At 43.9% G+C, this 21,102-nt stretch overlaps 1 protein-coding gene and 1 long non-coding RNA gene across 2 annotated transcripts; both read right to left on the minus strand.

Moving 5' to 3' along the window:
* Nucleotides 1-5,824: 5,824 nt before the first annotated feature.
* LOC311143424 (interleukin-1 receptor-like 1) lies at nucleotides 5,825-12,314 on the minus strand (the record flags this gene model as incomplete). Its single annotated transcript, XM_084179244.1, has 9 exons — nucleotides 5,825-7,011; nucleotides 7,124-7,288; nucleotides 7,997-8,128; nucleotides 8,253-8,401; nucleotides 8,554-8,683; nucleotides 8,789-8,857; nucleotides 9,160-9,310; nucleotides 9,530-9,713; nucleotides 12,052-12,314. The coding sequence occupies 9 exons, from the start codon at nucleotides 12,312-12,314 to the stop codon at nucleotides 6,602-6,604; spliced, it is 1,653 nt and encodes a 550-aa protein (XP_084035370.1). The 3' UTR covers nucleotides 5,825-6,601.
* A 112-nt stretch (nucleotides 12,315-12,426) lies between these two features.
* LOC311143903 lies at nucleotides 12,427-12,828 on the minus strand. The gene is made up of 3 exons (XR_014614452.1): nucleotides 12,716-12,828; nucleotides 12,548-12,590; nucleotides 12,427-12,476 (listed from the first exon to the last, which is right to left on the minus strand). It is a non-coding gene; the product is annotated as an uncharacterized lncRNA (long non-coding RNA).
* Between the last annotated feature and the right edge of the window lie 8,274 nt (nucleotides 12,829-21,102).

Here is a 21,102-nt window from a genome sequence, read left to right on the forward strand (position 1 = left end):
CGGATCCAGAAAAAGTGAAGGCTGTCTTGGATATGCCCCACACATCTGACGTGAAGGCAGTGCAGCGCTTCGTCGGATTCGTCACCTACCTGGCCAAGTTCCTACCGCTGCTCTCTGAAGAGTGTGAACCACTAAGGAGGCTCATGGACAAGGACACCATCTGGCATTGGCTCCCAAAACATGACACAGCGGTGAGGGAAATAAAACAACTGGTCACCCAGACACCTGTACTGCGATACTACGATGTGTCAAAACCTGTCACGATTCAGAGTGACTCAAGCCAGTATGGACTGGGCTGTTGCCTCATGCAAGAGGGCCAGCCTGTGGCATTCGCCTCTAGGGCACTCACTCCAACAGAGCAGAACTATGCCCCGATAGAGAAGGAGTGCCTCAGCATTGTGTTTGCATGCCAACACTTCCACCACTACCTGTACGGGCGTGACAATATTACCGCAGAGACAGATCACAAGCCCCTTATTGCTATATTTCAGCAAGCCTCTCCTGAATGCCCCGAAACAATTGCAGAGCATGCTACTGGCCCTACAAAACTACAACCTCAAGGTGGTGTATAAGCCAGGGCCAGAGATGTATGTGAGTGACACGCTCAGCAGGGCTACTGTATCAGGCACTCACACACGCTCCATGCATGAACAACATGCAGTGTGCAGCTTACAAACAGAGCAAGTGGATGTTGAACACATCAACCAGGCTGACTACCTCAATGTTACGGACCAGCGCCTTATACAAATCAGACAGCACACAGACAGGGACGAGCAACTCCAGGCATTGAGGTCTGTGATTCTGATGGGCTGGCCCGACTGCAAGGAAGAAACTGCTTTAGCCATCAGAGAATATTGGCCAGTCAAAGAAGAGCTCAGTGTTCAAAACGGAGTAATATTCAAGGGTCAGAGAGTCGTTATTCCCCGGTCTCTGCGCCCTGAGATGTTGGCGCGCGTGCACTCAAGTCACATAGGAGGTGAGGCCTGTTACAGACAAGCACGTGACACACTGCATTGGCCAGGAATGCAGAGTGAAATCAAAGACTGTCAGTAAATGCACAATCTGCAATGAATATGCCATTGAGCAACAGAGAGAGACGATGACCCACGAGCTACCAATGCGCCCCTGGCAGATAGTAAGTCTAGATCTCTTCCAGCACAGTGGCAAAGACTTTCTGCTGGTAGTTGATCATTACTCAGACTTCTGGGAGATTGACCTCCTCCCTGACCTCTCAGCAGAGACAACGATCAAACGCTGCAAGGCTCAGTTTGCCTGCTATGGCCAGCCAGATAGGGTAATTTCAGATAATGGACCCCAATTCACCGGATGTGAGTTCCGAAAATTTGCTGCAGAATGGGAATTTGAGCATGTCACTTCAAATCAAATCAAATTGTATTGGTCACATGCGCCGAATACAACAGGTGCAGACATTACAGTGAAATGCTTACTTCATCACCACGACACCCAAACGCTAATGGGAAGGCTGAGTCGGCAGTCAAAATCGCAAAGAACCTCTGCAAAAAAGCTCTGCGAGAGGGCAAAGATGCCTGGAAAGCAATCCTGCAGTGGCGCAATACCCCAACAGAAGGCATGGATAGCAGCCCGGGCCCAGCGCCTCATGGCACAGCGTTTAAAAGCAGCTCTGCCAGTAGCAAGCACTCTCCTGGAGCCATGTGTGGTGACAGACGTGCTGGTGAAGCTACGTCACAGAAGACAGGTCTCCAAGTTCATCTACGACAAATCAGCAAAAGACTTACCTGAACTCAGGGTGGGTGAAACGGTGCGAATGAAGCCACTACCAAGGGACCGGACGGGCCTCTGGAGACTCGGATCCTGTGTACAGAAAGTGGCACCACGCTCCTACTTGGTCGAAGTGAATGGATCACTGTACCGTCGTAACAGGGTTGACCTTCGGATTGCTGAGCCAGCATCTACTCAGAACTCTGATGGTCATAGGGGTCGCATGACAAAAGACGGAACCCCAGCAAGTCACATGGGGCCTGAGGCACTGGGCGAAGAGCCAGGGGATCACAGGTCGGCCACTCCCTCGCCCATCAATACTCCCCTTAGACAGTCAGGTGACAAGCCTGTGCGGGAGCCCACAGTCCACGCAGACAAGCAGTGTGCCACTAGAGATCCTGGTTCGAATCCAGGCTCTGTCGTACCCGGCCGCAACCGGGAGACCCATGGGGCGGCGCACAATTGGCCCAGCGTCGTCCAGGGTAGGGGAGGGAATGGCCGGCAGGGATGTAGCTCAGTTGGAAGAGCATGGCGTTTGCAACGCCAGGGTTGTGGGTTCGATTCCCATGGGGGGCCAGTATGAAAAATAAAACAATAATGGTATGCACTCACTAACTGTAAGTCGCTCTGGATAAGAGCGTCTGCTAAATGACTTAAATGTAAATGTAAGCCCCCTGTCTTTTCACTCTGCGGGCGTCTGTCCCAGCCACCAAAAATACTAAATCTGTAGGTTTCCCATTAGGGATTGTTGACAGACAGAGATAAAAGTGAAGAGAGTATCAAAATGTGTTAAGTGGTTAACAAAAAAAATATATATATAATAATAATAATACTAAACTGTTCATGTTGGAAATTACTACTAGGTTTGTTTTGTTAGTGAATTGACAGCTCCTGTCCTACTTTATAAAAGGGAAGATGTTATGGTGGAAGATGGCACAATGATCCCATCTGTTGGTAAATGTTAATTACTGCAACAGTGTTTTACCGGTGTACTTGAGATACCCGGATATAATTGCAATATACTGAACAAGACTGGTTACTCGCATTAATGCCTCCGTCTCGTCATTTAACATTCAAACAGCATTCTTGAAAGTCAGGACAATCCTTGTACTACAAAGAAAAAACATTTTAGAGTTGAACATTTTTGCTAGACGTAGGCTAGGTATTTAGAATGAAATGTGGAGTGGAGCTTTTAGTTACCTGAAGACGTCACATGCACCGCGTAGCCTACCTTCAATAGTATTCGGCAATCATCATTTATTTGAAAAACACAGTTTATCACTTATCGCTATAAATAAAGTTCGACAAAAGAAAAATCCACCCGTCGAATGGATAAAAATGCTGTTGATCTTTAGATGTCTCCTATATCTGACTTAACATTACGCGTCGCAAATATTTCTTTTGCAACATTGCTTTTGTCGAATAAACCTGGGTCAACGGAAACCTGCCTACTGATTTGCCTTCCCAATGAAAACTAGTTAGAAAATTCAACAAATAAAATGTTTAAAAGAGATGTTTCTAGATGATGTACCATGCTGCCTTGTTGACAACGTGACAGAGTGGCGCAGATTTCTGTTCGATTTGAGAAGGGGCTCCCCTCTCACCGCTTTTCGCCGTTCATGTCACGGGCCAAAGACCAGTGCCCTGCAGCTCAGCATTATCGAATCCGCCCACTGTCCCCGACTTTAGTACCATAACATCAACTATATTGTAATGGCCTGGCTAGATCATAAAGGAACAAATGCCCAGACAGACGCTTGAGTTTACGAATTCCCGATTTATTTACCAAACTCAACACAGGCTACTGTTTGACCGTAGCCTCGCCAAATAAATCAAGGATAACCATATAAAACAACCATGACCATCTCTTGTTAAGACCAGATGTAAGAGAGAGAACAATGGCTAAGCATGGTCTTATACTTACCTCACACCTGCATTCACCAGCTGCTCTCGGGCGAAGGTGTGGGCTGCTTCCAGGCGGTTCTGGAGTCTCCAGGGGCTGACCAAACGCCATCTTTGCAGATGGTCCTGGATGCCAGGAAGCTTGGCCCCAGTGATGTACTGGGCTGTACGCACTACTCTCTGTAGTGCCTTGCGGTCGGAGGCCAAGCAGTTCCAATACCAGGCAGTGATGCAACCAGTCAGGATGCTCTCGATGGTGCAGCTGTAGAACTTTGAGGATCTGAGGACCCATGCCAAATCTTTTCAGTCTCCTGAGGGGGAATAGGCTTTGTTGTGCCCTCTTCACGACTGTCTTGGTATGTTTGGATCATGATAGTTTGTTGGTGATATGGACACCAAGGAACTTGAAGCTCTCAGACAAACAAAGGAAAATAAAACCCACACCAACTTAGGTAAGGGAGTGCAAATAAACGTGGAGCAAACCAAACAGGTGAGACAAGATAAGTATTTTTCACAACTTAAGGAGAAGGTGCTAAACAGCAGTGTCGCTCATCCAACATCTTTCATGCCAACTGGAGCACTCGGCCAGCCACTCTTAAATAGCACCTGTGCCTGCATAGGTAAAACTAACGACTGACTAACGAGGCAACAGGTGCAACACATCCTGACCAACGAGGATGATTCAAATCAGGGCAAGCCACACCCAAAGAGAGCCAACCTGTAAATCGAAAACAAAATCGAAAACGAAATTGAGCAAAACCCCAAAGCTTATAATGAGGATGTTTAAGAACATATATTGAACATTTTATTCAAAACAGTTAAACTGTTGTAATATTGTGACGTGTAACTTCAGACACACTCTATGCTGAGTAAAATAACATTATTTATTCTCCAAAAATTCTAACATTAGCATTTCTTGGCAGTGACTTTTCTACCAAAACAAGTGTGGTATAAAGATTAAAGACTGAAGCACTTAAAGGTTATACATTTCTACTTGCAAATCATACATGTAACATTTATACCTCAATCACATACTGTATCAGTAGTAAGGAATAAAAATCCACTACAGAAAAACTGGCAGGTAGATCTCCCCGTTTTATGATTAGTTTGTGTTCGCGAGGTTGACAACATTAGCAAAACATTCACATTACAAGTCTTCCTCAAGTCCATGCAACAGTTGTTTCACAACAGTTTTTGTGAATTAAATGTTTGTTATATTTCCTATACCATCCTGTGTTGTGTGGTTAGTCTTTAACCATTGATATGTTCTAGGCTATTTTGAGACCTTAAGGGAAAGATTCACCCATTTTGAATGTTATATCGTTTTTGTGCATTTCTGAGCGATGATCTATCGATTCCTGGGTTGATTTCCTGTTTTCATGTGTATCTGATCTATTCACTGTTCAAGCAGGCATGAAATACAAAACTCGTCATACCTGCTGTATTTCTGCCTGCTTGAACGGCAATAGCTCAGATACACATGAAATGACCCCAGGAATCGATATAACATCACTCAGAAATGGCATGTCCATCTTTTTGTGAGAAATTACACTGGTCACTCAAAACATTTATAAAGTATAAATAGCCCACACTTCAGATGAGGCCACACAAAAAGACTAATGATTAATTATGATTAGTAAATGGTTAATAAGGACCTATATTAAACATCTTATGAATGGAGTAATGACTAATAAATGATGAATAAACTATTTACTAATCTATTATGCTTTATTACGTAGAGTTATTACAAAGTGCTACCAGAAAAAGAAAACATATATGTTGATCGATTTTCTGTGGCAGCAGTTATCACTTTCATAATTTGCCTACAGTACATGGCATCTGTAATGCTGACTGTTCAGATTGACAGTCGTGGCTTTTTCCACATCCAGTTTATTCAGTGACTATCTTCAGGGCATCAGATAAGTTAGTCACTCAAAAAAGGTATATTTCCAACACACACACAAAAATGTACAGAATGTCCCCAGGTGTGTGTGTGTGTTTGGGTCTGTGTTACATGAGAAGGTGTGTGCCAGAGCAGAGTCTAAATGTCATGAGACCAGATGGTGGGAGATGAGGTCTGATTAGATACAGCAGCAGCAGCTAATAGCGCGTAAACATCAGTACAGCAGCTAACCAAACCATCCACACGAACCAATACAGGCTGACAAAATTGGACAGAAACACGATAGCATTTATCTTTATTGCAAGGCTTGAGTAAATGAGGCAAGTCTTTACAAGCACAAAAGCAACATACAGTAGACTACCTTGTCTTCATTTTGTTTTGACATAATAATCGACACGCTTTTCTTGAGAAACTTGTCTACTTACACAAAAGGTTGGAAATGTACATTTCAATTGATTTAGGACCTTAGTCAATATGTCACTATGGCAGCTGCCATAGACCGGTTGGTTGTTTAGCAATATAACCGAATTGTGCACAAATATGGGGCAAAACAGACAGTGTTGGCTTAGATTGACAACATGTAAACTATATTTAGTCTCCAATGTTTATTGAAAACATAAATAAAGTTGCACAATGAGCACTTGTCTCTCAAACACATCATTACAGTTGTAAGTTAGCTAGCACATTTTTGCCATTTTCGCATTGACGTGACATCAGTGAAAATCCCTAAAAACAACACATTGTACCAAGAACAAGATAACACTAGCTGAAATTAGCCACTTACGATTCCCCACATGGCAGTTTCTATTCATTGTTGCTAGCCATCCAGAATCACAACACACTGCCTTCTGCCACATTGAAGCGTACACATCGTTTTTGTGACGTTCTCAGCTAACCTGTGTATATCTCTGCACAGCACTGGAATCATTCATTATATTTCTATGACTGGAATAAGGATTTTCAGAGACAACCTGGGGTGTTCTCTTCTATAACAGAATCCCAGACCTCCAACCGCACTTCAAGTCCTCAGACCTTCTGATCGTTCACATAGAAGAGTCATATTAACCGGTTGTCAAAACTAGTTGAGTGGCGCGGCCAAGGCATCATGTAACGCACCCTCTTCCAGAAGCTTGAGTTGGGCAACGTCGACCCACGCTTTCCCTCCTGCCACATTAAGGGGGCACTCTTGCGGACCAGGTGCTGCAGGCCGGGGGACAGGTGTGTGTAGCCCCCCTCACCCATGTCTCCCAGCTGGATGAGTATGACGCTCATCTCACTGTGGACCAGAGCCTGGTGGAGCCCCACCTGACAGTCATAGTCCTCCGCTGAGGTCAACGATGACGAGTAGCCCCACTGGCCCCATGACCCTTGACCTCCTGAGCCTGACCTTGAGCTTGAGCTGGGGGTCAGGATGACAATCAGCCTCCTGCTCAGCCGCATGCAGGCCTCCACCAACTCCATGCGGTCTGGGGACAACAGAACAGAGAGGAGCAGGAGAAGTTAACTTTCGACTTTGGTACTGTTTATTACTGTTACATTTGCTTCTTAGAGGGCAGGACACAGTCTGAAAGAACCAACCTTCTCCAGGTAGGTCGTCTCTGCCGTGGATGAAGAGTCTAAAGCCACACTTCTGCTCCAGGACAGTCGGCAGAACGCTGCTCACAAAGTGAAACACTTTCTCGTCCATGTCTTTGTCTATGCCATCCATTTGGTAGACAATGTAAGCATCATAGACCTTCCCATCTGAAAACACAGACAAAGAGGAGGTTTCTGTCAAACCTCAGCATGAAAGGAGTAGATTTGAGAGATTTGATTAAATTCTATTTGAACTGAAATTGAGTTATTTTAGTATAAATGGCCCATTACTTCTACACTAGTAGTGGGATTGACCCAAGGCGGGACCTGTTGCGAAAGGCCTACTGCAAACAACTGCTGTCACGTTCGTTGATGAATGGGTCAGACCAAGGCGCAGCGATATGCATACATGTTTATTTGAACCGAATAAACAACGACAAAACAACAAACGAAACGTGAAGTCCAAGGTACACAAACAACATACCTAACACGGAACAAGATCCCACAACCCACTAGTGCCAATAGCGACAGCTGCCTCTGATTGGGTACCACACCGGCCAACTTAAATCTAGACATACTAGATCTAAACATAGAAAATCACAACAAGGAATATACACACCCTGACTCAACATATAAGCGTCCTCTGAGTCAGGGCGTGACAACTGCACTGCACAATCAGTGGGCCGATTGAGACATTTACTGTACAGTACAAGGTTAGAGTGCTCCTGTGTGGTGACTAAAAACTAAATGTAGTAATATGTTTATATGGTACGCAATACTATACAGATAATGTAGGCTGAATAAGCATTTCTGTACAATGAAATATCTTAGTGAAATAGCATCAGTAAACTTTAGTCTATGGCTAGATGTTCTTACCCTCAGATCGATCATAGCATTTGAAAACTCCACGGAAGAGGAGAGCCAGATCGATGTCAAACACTTTGACGGCTACAGCAGCTAGCAAGAAGAAGAGCAGCAATGCCACACATAGACCCATAAATATAAACCCTGTTGGGGGAAGACATGGAGGACACAACACCAAGAAAGTTACAGAGTGTATATGTGTGATTTTGTTTGTGTGACATGTGGATGTGTGTCTGAGTGATGTTTGTGTAAGTGTGTGTGCACTAACATCTTGGTTTGAGAGTCACCACTGCATGAATCAATTTCTGGTCGTTCATGGCAACACACTTGAACTCTGACTGGAGGTCCTTGATAGTCACTGTGTCTATGGTCAGGATAGCCGTGAAGATACTCCGCATTGAAGATACCTCCACCTCGCTACAGTAACACATACACACAAAATATTCACACAGTGAATTCTCAATGGTGAATCTGGGGTCTGTGTAAATTCTGTTACCATGTTCTCAAAAACAAGTGTGTGTATGCTTGTGTGTATGCGTGCATCCATGTGTGTGTGCGTGCGTACCTACCTGGTGGTGATCACTGAGTAGCCTTGCTGCTGCGAACCCACTGTCACTCCGTTCATCTGCCACGACACGTGACAGTTGTCTACAATGTTCTGCCCACAAAATGCTTCACACCTCAACTTCTTTGTGGTGTCTATGAAGAACAAGAGATACAACGAAGACGGAGAGATATACCGGGCAAACCAAATCAAGCACAACACAAGTATTTGAAAGTATTTGAGCCAGGTGTGATCCCTACACAGGTCAGTGGTCTCTGTGCTTCCGTCTCTAGGCAGGTTGATCTGAGGAGGATGCGAGGCAGAGGGAGCTGAAGGAGACAAACGCACAGTTTAGTCAGAAAGATACTTTTGGATACATTCAAAATGTAGTCATTGATGTTTTTGATGATTGTTGCTGCCTCAAAGACCACACGTGATATGAGGGTTGCTTTTGATGTTGCTTTTGATCCTGTTTGTTTGTGTAGCCTAATAACCTACTGTAATTTAGCCTAGAGTTTCTATGTTTGCTGACCCTGCTGCCATCTTGGATGAGGTTTCAGTAAAGCTAAAATCAAATAAATAAGATGCTGAGTGGATTGACAGAGCTGTCATCAAGCCACGACCTACTTACCTTGGATCTTTAGTCTCCTGGATGCAGAAGTGTTGAGAACCCTCCCGTTGTGATCCCACGTGCACACACACGTATAGATGCCCTCGTCTGCTTTTGAGGCGCCATTCACCCACAGATTACTCTCAGACTCGTTTGGAATGAGACTGAAATTCTGAAATGAAAGACAAACAATTTGACAAACTTCTTTGCTGAACTAGCAGTAAGATACCTGATTCCACTAATCAAGAGCTTGATGATGAGTTGGGTGTTAGTGCTGGGCTAGAACAAAAACTGTGCAACACTTATGAGCTTTAGGACAGGAGTTGAGAACCAATGGTAAATAGTTTTGCAGGATTGAGGTTTGTGTTAGCATTCTGGTCATGTTCAGTACCTTATACCAGGCTAAGTTTTCTTTTCCATCCTGGCACAGTTGTTCCACGGGGTCAGGACATGGGATACGGATTTTGTTTGCTGAATCTGAGATATCACTGAACAGGACTGAGTGATCGAACGGTTGGGCTTTGACCACAATCACCTTTGTCACAAATATGACGCAGGTGTTTGCTGCCTTTCTCCTGGAACATATGAATATACACAGTGTACCAGTTATCCAAAACGGTTCTACCTGGAACAAACAGGGTTCTAACTGGGGGCCAGCCGAATAACCCTTTTAGGCTATAGATAAATGTTTTTTCTAAGAGTCTATACAGCCTGAAACTAAGCAGTGTAAAAACGTAGAAAGTTTCCTTACAAGCCAGAATGTTTAATAAAATTGTATTACATTTTACCATACCAGTTGTCTGTGTGGTTGGTCCTTCAGTGGGTCGAATTTTGAGACAAAATATCGACAGGAAAGTATTATTTACCTGACTTTTTAGAGTACCGGTACTGCCGTTGATATTTCTATCATCTGGCACATGCTCAAAACCATGTAAACACCTGCAATATTTTGGTCAGTATGCATATATCGGCGTGCATGTCCTTCCATCTTGTGCTTGGCCTTAGGTCAGGAGCAAACACATCTTTATTGCCACACACGAGACCCGCGTTTTGAAGACGGTTATAATAGTTTTTTGTGGATATTTTGCCTCAAATTTCAATTGGCAGAGTAAGTTCAAATACAGTGCATTCGGAAAGTATTCAGACCCCTTCCCTTTTTCCGCATTTTGTTACGTTACAGCCTTATTCTAAAATCGATTAAATTGTTGTTTTTCCTCATCAGTCTACACACAATACCCCATAATGACAGGTTTTTAGAAATGTTAGCAAATTAATAAAAAATAAAAAACTGAAATATTACATTTACTTAAGTATTCAGACCCTTTACTCAGTACTTTGTTGAAGCACCTTTGGCAGCGATTACAGCCTCGAGTCTACTTGGGTATGACGCTACAAGCTTGGCACACCTATATTTGGCGAGTTTCTCCCATTCTTCTCAGCAGATCCTCTCAAGCTCTGTCAGGTTGGATGGAGAGCGTCGATGCACAGCTATTTTCAGGTCTCTCCAGAGATGTTCGATCGGGTTCAAGTCCGGGCTCTAGCTGGGCCACTCAAGGACATTCAGATACTTGTCCCAAAGCCACTTCTGCATTGTCTTGGCTGTGTGCTTAGGGTCTTTGTCATATTGGAAAGTGAACCTTCGCTCCAGTCTGAGGTCCTGAGCAGGTTTTCATCAAGGATCTCTCTGTACTTTGCTCCATTCATCTTTCCTTCTATCCTGACTAGTCTCCAAGTCCCTGCCGCTGAAAAACACCCCCAATGCATGATGCTGCCTCCACCATGCTTCACCGTAGAGATGGTGCCAGGTTTCCTCCAGACGTGACGCTTGGCATTCAGGCCAAAGAGTTCAATCTTGGTTTCATCAGACCAGAGAATCTTGTTTCTCATGGTGAGTCCTTTAGGTGCCTTTTGGCAAACTCCAAGCAGGCTGTCATGTGCCTTTTACTAACGAGTGGCTTCTGTATGTCCACTCTACCATAAAGGCCTGATTGGTAGAGTGCTACAGAGATGGGAGATCCTTCCAGAAGGACAACCATCTCCACAGAGGAACTCTGGAGCTCATTCAGAGAGACCATCAGGTTCTTGGTCACCTCCCTGACCAAGGCCCTTCTCCCCTGATTGCTCAGTTTGGCCGGGCGGCCAGCTCTAGGAAGTCTTGGTGGTTCCAAACTTCTTCCATTTAAGAATGATGGAGGCCACTGTGTTCTTGGGGACCTTCAATGCTTTACAAATGTTTTGGTCCCCTTCCCCAGACCTGTGCCCCGACAGAATCCTGTCTCAGAGCTCTACGGACAATTCCTTCGATCTCATGGCTTGGATTTTGCTCTGACATGCATTGTCAACTGTGGGACCTTATATAGACAGATATATGCCTTCCAAATCATGTCCAATCAATTGAATTTACCACAGGTGGACTCCAATTCAGTTGTAGAAACATCAAGGATGATCAATGGAAACAGGATGCACCTGAGCTCAATTCCGAGTCTGAATTCTTATGTAAATAAGGTATCCATTTTTATTTTTACATTTGCAAGAATTTCTAAAAACCTGTTTCCGCTTTGTCATTATGGGGTATTGTGTGCAGATTGATGAGGATTTGTATTTTATTTAATCCGTTTTAGAATAAGGCTGTAACGTATCAAAATGTAGAAAAGTAAAGGGGTCTGAATACTTTCCGAATGCACTGTATAATATTATTCAACGTTCATGCAAGATAAGGGACATTAAGTTTTTTTTTCTTTTAAATGTGCATGCCTACCCTAGCCCTAGCTTCATGTACACATCCAGGTTCAACACTAACCCTAGACTCAACCCTCAACCTAACCCTAAGCCCCCCAAATAGGGCTCCCCCACCTCCGAATTACCAATTTAATCCCTAAACACACACACATCAACACACTGTTGTTGTATTACCAGTAGGTGTAGTACTGATCAGAGTCGTTGATTAAAAGGGGGAGGAAGAAGAGCACCGGCCCATGATGATGCACACGCCCTTCCTCAGAGGACGGGAGCTCCTGGGTTCTGTTTCTGTACCAGGTAAACTCAGTCACGTTGGCCCAATCCAACTCACTCAGGTTATGGTAGGCTGGCAAACTAAGGCCCTCCCCCTCTGTCACAGTAGTTGCATCCCCCTCAGATCGGTTACATGGGGACTCTGCTAAAATATTAACATACATTACCCGACTAAAAGAGGTCTATTGTTCTAGGTACAATATATTCACTATGCTTTGTAATAATAGGACGTAAAATGTGTGAAATGTGAAGATGCTATACCTGTGTAATTACCTATTGTAGTGGGGTTTAAGGACATTTCTCTCTGTGCAGAAATCCTAGTCAAACTAAGGAGCAGAAACATGAGACCACCATCCACCAACTACAAGACAAGGGGAACAAAAAAAAGTTATGTTACCTTATTGTAAAGTTGGTCAGGAACTATCGTTCCAAACAAGACCCTATATGAAAACATCAGGACCATGCTTTACTTGTTTTTACAATAAATGACACTTATTTTCAAGAGGGAATACATATGCAGAATTTTTTTTTAGGTTCGGAGTGAAGAATAACTGAAAGAGCATACCCTGAAAGTGTAGGAGCACATTTTCTGCAAAACAGGAACTTGCATCCACTGATACGAAAGACCATGAGTCACATTTCTCTTGAAAGATCTTGCTAGGATATCCTGTGTTAGATACTGCAGAAATGATTAAATCTGAAATGTTGACCAAATGGGGATTATTGAAATGGCAATGCAACATATTAACCATCTCCACCACGCTTGACCTTTGGTATGATGTTCTTACTGTGGAATGCAGCGTTTGGTTTTCGCCAGGCATAATGGGACCCATCTCATCCAAAAAGTTGACTCAAAGTTTGCCAAAAAGCACCTGGACGATCATCAAGGCTCTTGGAAGAACGTTCTATGGACAGATGATTCAAAAGTATAACTTTTTGGACAACATGGTTCCAGTAATGCCTGGCGAAAACCACAACACTGCATTCCACAGTAAGAACATCATACCAAAAGGTCAAGCATGGTGGTGGTGGTGTGATGGTTTGGGGATGCTTTGCTGCCTCAGGACCTGGACGACTTGCCTTAATAGAAGGAACCATGAATTCTGCTCTGTATCAGAGAATTATACAGGAGAATGTCAGGCCATCCATCTGTGAGCTGAAGCTGAAGTGCAGCTGGGTCATACAGCAAGACAATGATCCAAAACACACAATCAAGTCTACATGAAAATTGCTAAAAAGCAACAAAAATTGGAAGTTTTGGAATGGCCTAGTCAAAGTCCAGACCTAATCCCAATTGAGATGCTGTGGCAGGACTTGAAACGAACAGTTCATGCTTGAAAACCCACATGTCACTGAGTTAAAGCAGTTCTGCATGGAAAAGTGGGCCAAAATTCATCCACAGCAACGTGAGAGACTGATCAACAACTACAGGAAGCATTTAGTTGGAGTCATTGCAGCTAAAGGTGGCACAACCAGTTATTGAGTGTAAGGGAAAATGTAAATGTAAAATGGGGCAATTACTTTTTCACACAGGGGAATTGGATGTTGCATAACTTTGTTTATGAAATAAATGAAATAAATATGTAATTGTTGTGTTATTTGTTCACTTATGTTCCCTTTATCTAATATTAGGTTTTGGTTGAAGATCTGATAACATTCAGTATCACAAATATGCAAAAGTAGAGAAAATTAGAAAGGGGGCAAATACTTTTTCATACCACTGTACTGTATTTGCCAACAACAAAAAATCTATCGCTTTGGTGCTATTTTCATAAGCATGTTGTGAATTTTCAAAACTTAGTACAAAACTCCAAACTGCTAACACCTGTAATGCAGAAAGTCTTATATATTTTTAACATTTTATTGTGCATTTATTTTGTATGGAGACATCTATCACCACGCAACCATTGATCCAAACATTTATTCAATCACCAAACAACATAATTATATATTTTCAATTTATGACATTGTTGCCAAAACCAGATAGCAACCTCTGTCCAGTGAAGTCCACAAAGCATATTGCATGTACAGTAACAGACATGACCTACAGCATTGTCAAGCAAGTTAATGTTTCCGACATTTTCGGACCACTAAACAACTATTGATTTAGAACCAAAAGAGTGTTACCGCAAGTCGCAAAGAAAACAGGAGCTGCCTCCACTATTCCAGCACCATTTCAACTTTAACATTTAAACATAATCAAATCACCTCTGCTTAGTCTAATACTGTGACAACTAAAATATACCAAAAACAATTTAGTCCAGTCAACGTAAGCTAAATATGATGTGGCTGTCCATGGATCTGATTTCTGTGTGCGTTTGTGCATGTAGAAAAGCATGTTGACTCACCCTACTTGTAGAGAAACGGCAATGCCATCCTCCTCGCTTTCATGTTGATAAAACGGTCTATGACTCTGTCATACAGTACACGTGTAACAGTTGTTAAAGTACTTTGTGAATTTCACCAGGTTCATATATTAATATAGCATGTTGATTTGTTATTATGCATGCCTGCATCCTGGGAATAGGGGAGTGTGTACTTACGTTTTGCCCTGCGTGCTCGTGCGCAAATAATTTTGATGCACTATGAGAGAGAGAATTCTGATTAATTCAAACAGCTAATACTAGCTTCAGGCTCTTCATGGGCCGCTTACTATTTAGCCATCAATATTCATTGATATGTGATTCAGACACTGCAATATTATGCATGTTTAGCTTCATGCATGTTTATCTTTAGTGTTCAATTGAGAACAGTATTGTATTTAGCTTAACTTGTGTGATGCAGTAGTGTAAATATGTTTAGGCCCAATTGCCTTGTATAGCCTTTGTGTATAACTTTGCATGGTTAATTATATTTCCATTTATCTCTTTCCTCCTAGAAACATCACACCCTGTTGTATAAGTACCCAAAGTGAACCGGAGTGCGTTGTGTGGTGACAAGAAAAACCCTTTGCCCTGACATCCTTTGGCTCTGCTCTTGCCAGACATCCTTGCCATTCACACATCCCTGAATCAGTACAGTGTGTTTAGTAGATGTCATCCAGTTTTTTAAATAACCACTTACCTCAATGTCTCGCCACTGTTTCATTGACTCTGAATGAGTAACAATAGTTGGATAGTCTGATTTCTTCACACAAAAGGGTAGCCAGCAGATCTGCACAGCTTGTTTGAGCTCCAACAAATAAATAAACTCTTCAAAGACAATGTTCTAGTGTTTGGCTGTTTATTGCCTTTATTAATGCACCCTTGACAACAATGACATTGATTACCAATTAATTATTCTACTTCAGACGAGCATCCATAGACTTGGGAGAGATTCACCTATCGTGCTTTTAAGACAACTGGCAACATGAAAAAACACTTGGTCAAATCATGACGTCAGTTAGCTCAAAATAAAAGTGACGTAATTAAGCACATGGAGTAATGAGTAGGATTGTGTTTTCACACATGCAAGAGCAGCTATGTTTCAATTAAACTTGTCCAGTGAAAGTTTACATAGAAAATAGATGTGACAATTGCATGCTAGGGTGCGTTTCCATTGAACTATACTGAAAACAGCTGTATGTAATGACGTCACCCAAATCATTAAACGTTGAATACAAATGTAGGTTGAAGTATTTCCATTACTCATTTAGGCAAATTGTGCATACAGCTGTATGCCCTCCCACTTAGGTTTCTTGTCTCAGGTAGCCCACGAAAGCCAGCATGGATATAATGCAATAATTGACATATCTTTGCCAAATTCTAATAATTCTCATCATTAACATAACGCCACAGATCTAGCTCCCATGCACTATCGGCTGCCTAGGCTAGTTCGTGCCATGGTGAAACCTGCATTCCTGTAGATCTGAAATAATTGGATGGTGAAACTTGCCAGGCAACCAGAAAAGCAAGGTGAAGCAATTCAGGCATTTGTTATGGGTGGAAGATGGCACAATGATGCCATCTGTTGGTAAATGTTAATTACTGCAACTCCCGTGTTTTACCGGTGTACTTGAGATACCCGGATTTATTGCAATATACTGAACAAGACTGGTTACTTGCATCAATGCCTCTGTCTCGTCATTTAACATTCAAACATGGTGTCAGAGTCAGATAACTAACCATGCTTTCCGCAAATTAGAGTCACCTGTTCTGGTTTACAAAAAAAAGCTTAGTTGAGTAAAACGTCGCCGGAATTGTCCTTAGCTAGATTGAGTTTGCTAGTTAGCTTCTGTGTTGTTAGCACCGTTTAGACATGGCAGCGAACATTCCCCCTCCCGCCGTTATGAAGCTCAGCAGAGATTGGAGCACAAACTGGGATACGTTTAGAGGTGAATGGGAGGACTATGCACTAGCAACGGGACTTCGGGAAAAGGACAATGAGGTAGTGGCTGCCACTTTGAGGACTATAATGGGAGCTGAATGCCGACACGTATACAAACACAACCTGAACCTAACAGCAGCTCAGCAAGGTAACGCTACAGCTATTCTTGATGCTCTCGAACTTTACTTTAAGCCAGCAAAGAACGTTATCTACGAGCGTTATGTTTTCGGTTGTTGCAAACAGGAGGACGGGGAGTCCATTGACAGCTTTGTCACTAAGCTAAGGGAAAAGGCAGCTACATGTGAATATGGTGCTTTAAGAGATGAACTGATCAGAGACAAGATAGTGCTTGGCATAACTGATGAGGGCACCCGCAGACGTTTGCTTAGAGAACGTGACCTGACACTGGTCTTGGCAGTGGAGACATGCCGTGCAGCAGAGCTTACAGATAAGGTCCATGGAGCTAGAAAGGCAACATATGGACAATGTCAATGCTACATTCAGGCAGCCAGTAAAGAAATTCCCTTTTGCCACAGCTAATGCTAATATTATAGCCAACTCTGCAGTAGACAACCCCAATGCATGCCGATATTGTGGCATTTCTCATGGACGAGGAAAAGAACACTGCCCAGCCTATGGAACAATATGCAAATCCTGTGGTACAGCTAATCACTTCCCAAGGGCCTGCATGAAAAGCTTGAGAAAGGTTGGTAAAGTGCACTCCATTGAAATAAACACAGATGAAGGGAACAACAGCACAGAGGATGTATATGCTAGCGATTGCATAGGGGCAGTAAGGGCAAAAGGAAAAAAAATGTTTGTCACCCTGCTACTTAATAATAAACCACAGCAATGCCAGCTAGATTCAGGGGCCACGTAACATGAGCCTTAAAGAGAAAAGGAGGCTCGCGCCCAGAGACAAACTCACACAGAGTAGCATCAAGCTGAAACTGTATTCAGGCCAGTTCATGACCTCTTTAGGCCTGTTTGTGATAGAGTGTGTTTTACGTGGCCAGAAACACACTCTTGAGTTTGAAATAGTTGAGGCTAGTCAACAGCCATTACTGTCAGGTTCTACATGCGAGGACCTTGGGCTTATTAACTTCACCATCCCAGCTGATCTTAACATTATAGACAAAGTCCAGGCTGGGCCCCTGAGCAAGGAGACTCTCCTAAGCAAGTACCATGATGTCTTCAACGCACCGGTCGAGTCAGTTCCCGGCGAAGTCCATTTTGAGTTGGATGCAGCAATCCAGCCTGTCCAGTGTGCACCCCGCAATGTACCAGTGGCCATGAAAGCAGCTACAAAGGCTCAGCTTGACAAATACGAAGCAGATGGCCACATCATATCTGTCACCGAGCCTACAGACTGGATAAGTAATATGGTTATCGTCAAGAAACCAGACAAGCTATGGATATGCATGATGCAGACAGGTCAAGCTAAGGCTAAGCATAAAAAAGCTTCAGTTTAAAGTGCCAGATGTTCGCTTTCATGGGCACATCTTGTCCTCCACCGGATTGAAGGCGGATCCAGAAAAAGTGAAGGCTGTCTTGGATATGCCCCACACATCTGACGTGAAGGCAGTGCAGCGCTTCGTCGGATTCGTCACCTACCTGGCCAAGTTCCTACCGCTGCTCTCTGAAGAGTGTGAACCACTAAGGAGGCTCATGGACAAGGACACCATCTGGCATTGGCTCCCAAAACATGACACAGCGGTGAGGGAAATAAAACAACTGGTCACCCAGACACCTGTACTGCGATACTACGATGTGTCAAAACCTGTCACGATTCAGAGTGACTCAAGCCAGTATGGACTGGGCTGTTGCCTCATGCAAGAGGGCCAGCCTGTGGCATTCGCCTCTAGGGCACTCACTCCAACAGAGCAGAACTATGCCCAGATAGAGAAGGAGTGCCTCAGCATTGTGTTTGCATGCCAACACTTCCACCACTACCTGTACGGGCGTGACAATATTACCGCAGAGACAGATCACAAGCCCCTTATTGCTATATTTCAGCAAGCCTCTCCTGAATGCCCCGAAACAACTGCAGAGCATGCTACTGGCCCTACAAAACTACAACCTCAAGGTGGTGTATAAGCCAGGGCCAGAGATGTATGTGAGTGACACGCTCAGCAGGGCTACTGTATCAGGCACTCACACACGCTCCATGCATGAACAACATGCAGTGTGCAGCTTACAAACAGAGCAAGTGGATGTTGAACACATCAACCAGGCTGACTACCTCAATGTTACGGACCAGCGCCTTATACAAATCAGACAGCACACAGACAGGGACGAGCAACTCCAGGCATTGAGGTCTGTGATTCTGATGGGCTGGCCCGACTGCAAGGAAGAAACTGCTTTAGCCATCAGAGAATATTGGCCAGTCAAAGAAGAGCTCAGTGTTCAAAACGGAGTAATATTCAAGGGTCAGAGAGTCGTTATTCCCCGGTCTCTGCGCCCTGAGATGTTGGCGCGCGTGCACTCAAGTCACATAGGAGGTGAGGCCTGTTACAGACAAGCACGTGACACACTGTATTGGCCAGGAATGCAGAGTGAAATCAAAGACTGTCAGTAAATGCACAATCTGCAATGAATATGCCATTGAGCAACAGAGAGAGACGATGTCCCACGAGCTACCAATGCGCCCCTGGCAGATAGTAAGTCTAGATCTCTTCCAGCACAGTGGCAAAGACTTTCTGCTGGTAGTTGATCATTACTCAGACTTCTGGGAGATTGACCTCCTCCCTGACCTCTCAGCAGAGACAACGATCAAACGCTGCAAGGCTCAGTTTGCCTGCTATGGCCAGCCAGATAGGGTAATTTCAGATAATGGACCCCAATTCACCGGATGTGAGTTCCGAAAATTTGCTGCAGAATGGGAATTTGAGCATGTCACTTCAAATCAAATCAAATTTTATTGGTCACATGCGCCGAATACAACAGGTGCAGACATTACAGTGAAATGCTTACTTCATCACCACGACACCCAAACGCTAATGGGAAGGCTGAGTCGGCAGTCAAAATCGCAAAGAACCTCTGCAAAAAAGCTCTGTGAGAGGGCAAAGATGCCTGGAAAGCAATCCTGCAGTGGCGCAATACCCCGACAGAAGGCATGGATAGCAGCCCGGGCCCAGCGCCTCATGGCACAGCGTTTAAAAGCAGCTCTGCCAGTAGCAAGCACTCTCCTGGAGCCATGTGTGGTGACAGACGTGCTGGTGAAGCTACGTCACAGAAGACAGGTCTCCAAGTTCATCTACGACAAATCAGCAAAAGACTTACCTGAACTCAGGGTGGGTGAAACGGTGCGAATGAAGCCACTACCAAGGGACCGGACGGGCCTCTGGAGACTCGGATCCTGTGTACAGAAAGTGGCACCACGCTCCTACTTGGTCGAAGTGAATGGATCACTGTACCGTCGTAACAGGGTTGACCTTCGGATTGCTGAGCCAGCATCTACTCAGAACTCTGATGGTCATAGGGGTCGCATGACAAAAGACGGAACCCCAGCAAGTCACATGGGGCCTGAGGCACTGGGCGTAAGCCAGGGGATCACAGGTCGGCCACTCCCTCGCCCATCAATACTCCCCTTAGTCAGGTGACAAGCCTGTGCGGGAGCCCACAGTCCACGCAGACAAGCAGTGTGCCACTAGAGATCCTGGTTCGAATCCAGGCTCTGTCGTACCCGGCCGCAACCGGGAGACCCATGGGGCGGCGCACAATTGGCCCAGCGTCGTCCAGGGTAGGGGAGGGAATGGCCGGCAGGGATGTAGCTCAGTTGGAAGAGCATGGCGTTTGCAACGCCAGGGTTGTGGGTTCGATTCCCATGGGGGGCCAGTATGAAAAATAAAACAATAATGGTATGCACTCACTAACTGTAAGTCGCTCTGGATAAGAGCGTCTGCTAAATGACTTAAATGTAAATGTAAGCCCCCTGTCTTTTCACTCTGCGGGCGTCTGTCCCAGCCACCAAAAATACTTAATCTGTAGGTTTCCCATTAGGGATTGTTGACAGACAGAGATAAAAGTGAAGAGAGTATCAAAATGTGTTAAGTGGTTAACAAAAAAAAAATATATATATATATATATAATAATACTAAACTGTTCATGTTGGAAATTACTACTAGGTTTGTTTTGTTAGTGAATTGACAGCTCCTGTCCTATTTTATAAAAGGGAAGATGTTATGGTGGAAGATGGCACAATGATCCCATCTGTTGGTAAATGTTAATTACTGCAACAGTGTTTTACCGGTGTACTTGAGATACCCGGATATAATTGCAATATACTGAACAAGACTGGTTACTCGCATTAATGCCTCCGTCTCGTCATTTAACATTCAAACAGCATTCTTGAAAGTCAGGACAATCCTTGTCCTACAAAGAAAAAACATTTTATAGTTGAACATTTTTGCTAGACGTAGGCTAGGTATTTAGAATGAAATGTGGAGTGGAGCTTTTAGTTACGTGAAGACATCACATGCACCGCGTAGCCTACCTTCAATAGTATTCGGCAATCATCATTTATTTGAAAAACACAGTTTATCACTTATCGCTATAAATAAAGTTCGACAAAAGAAAAATCCACCCGTCGAATGGATAAAAATGCTGTTGATCTTTAGATGTCTCCTATATCTGACTTAACATTAC

The sequence above is a fragment of the Coregonus lavaretus genome (assembly GCF_964263955.1).
Source record: "Coregonus lavaretus genome assembly, chromosome: 16".
In the NCBI taxonomy this organism is placed as follows: Eukaryota; Metazoa; Chordata; class Actinopteri; order Salmoniformes; family Salmonidae; genus Coregonus; species Coregonus lavaretus.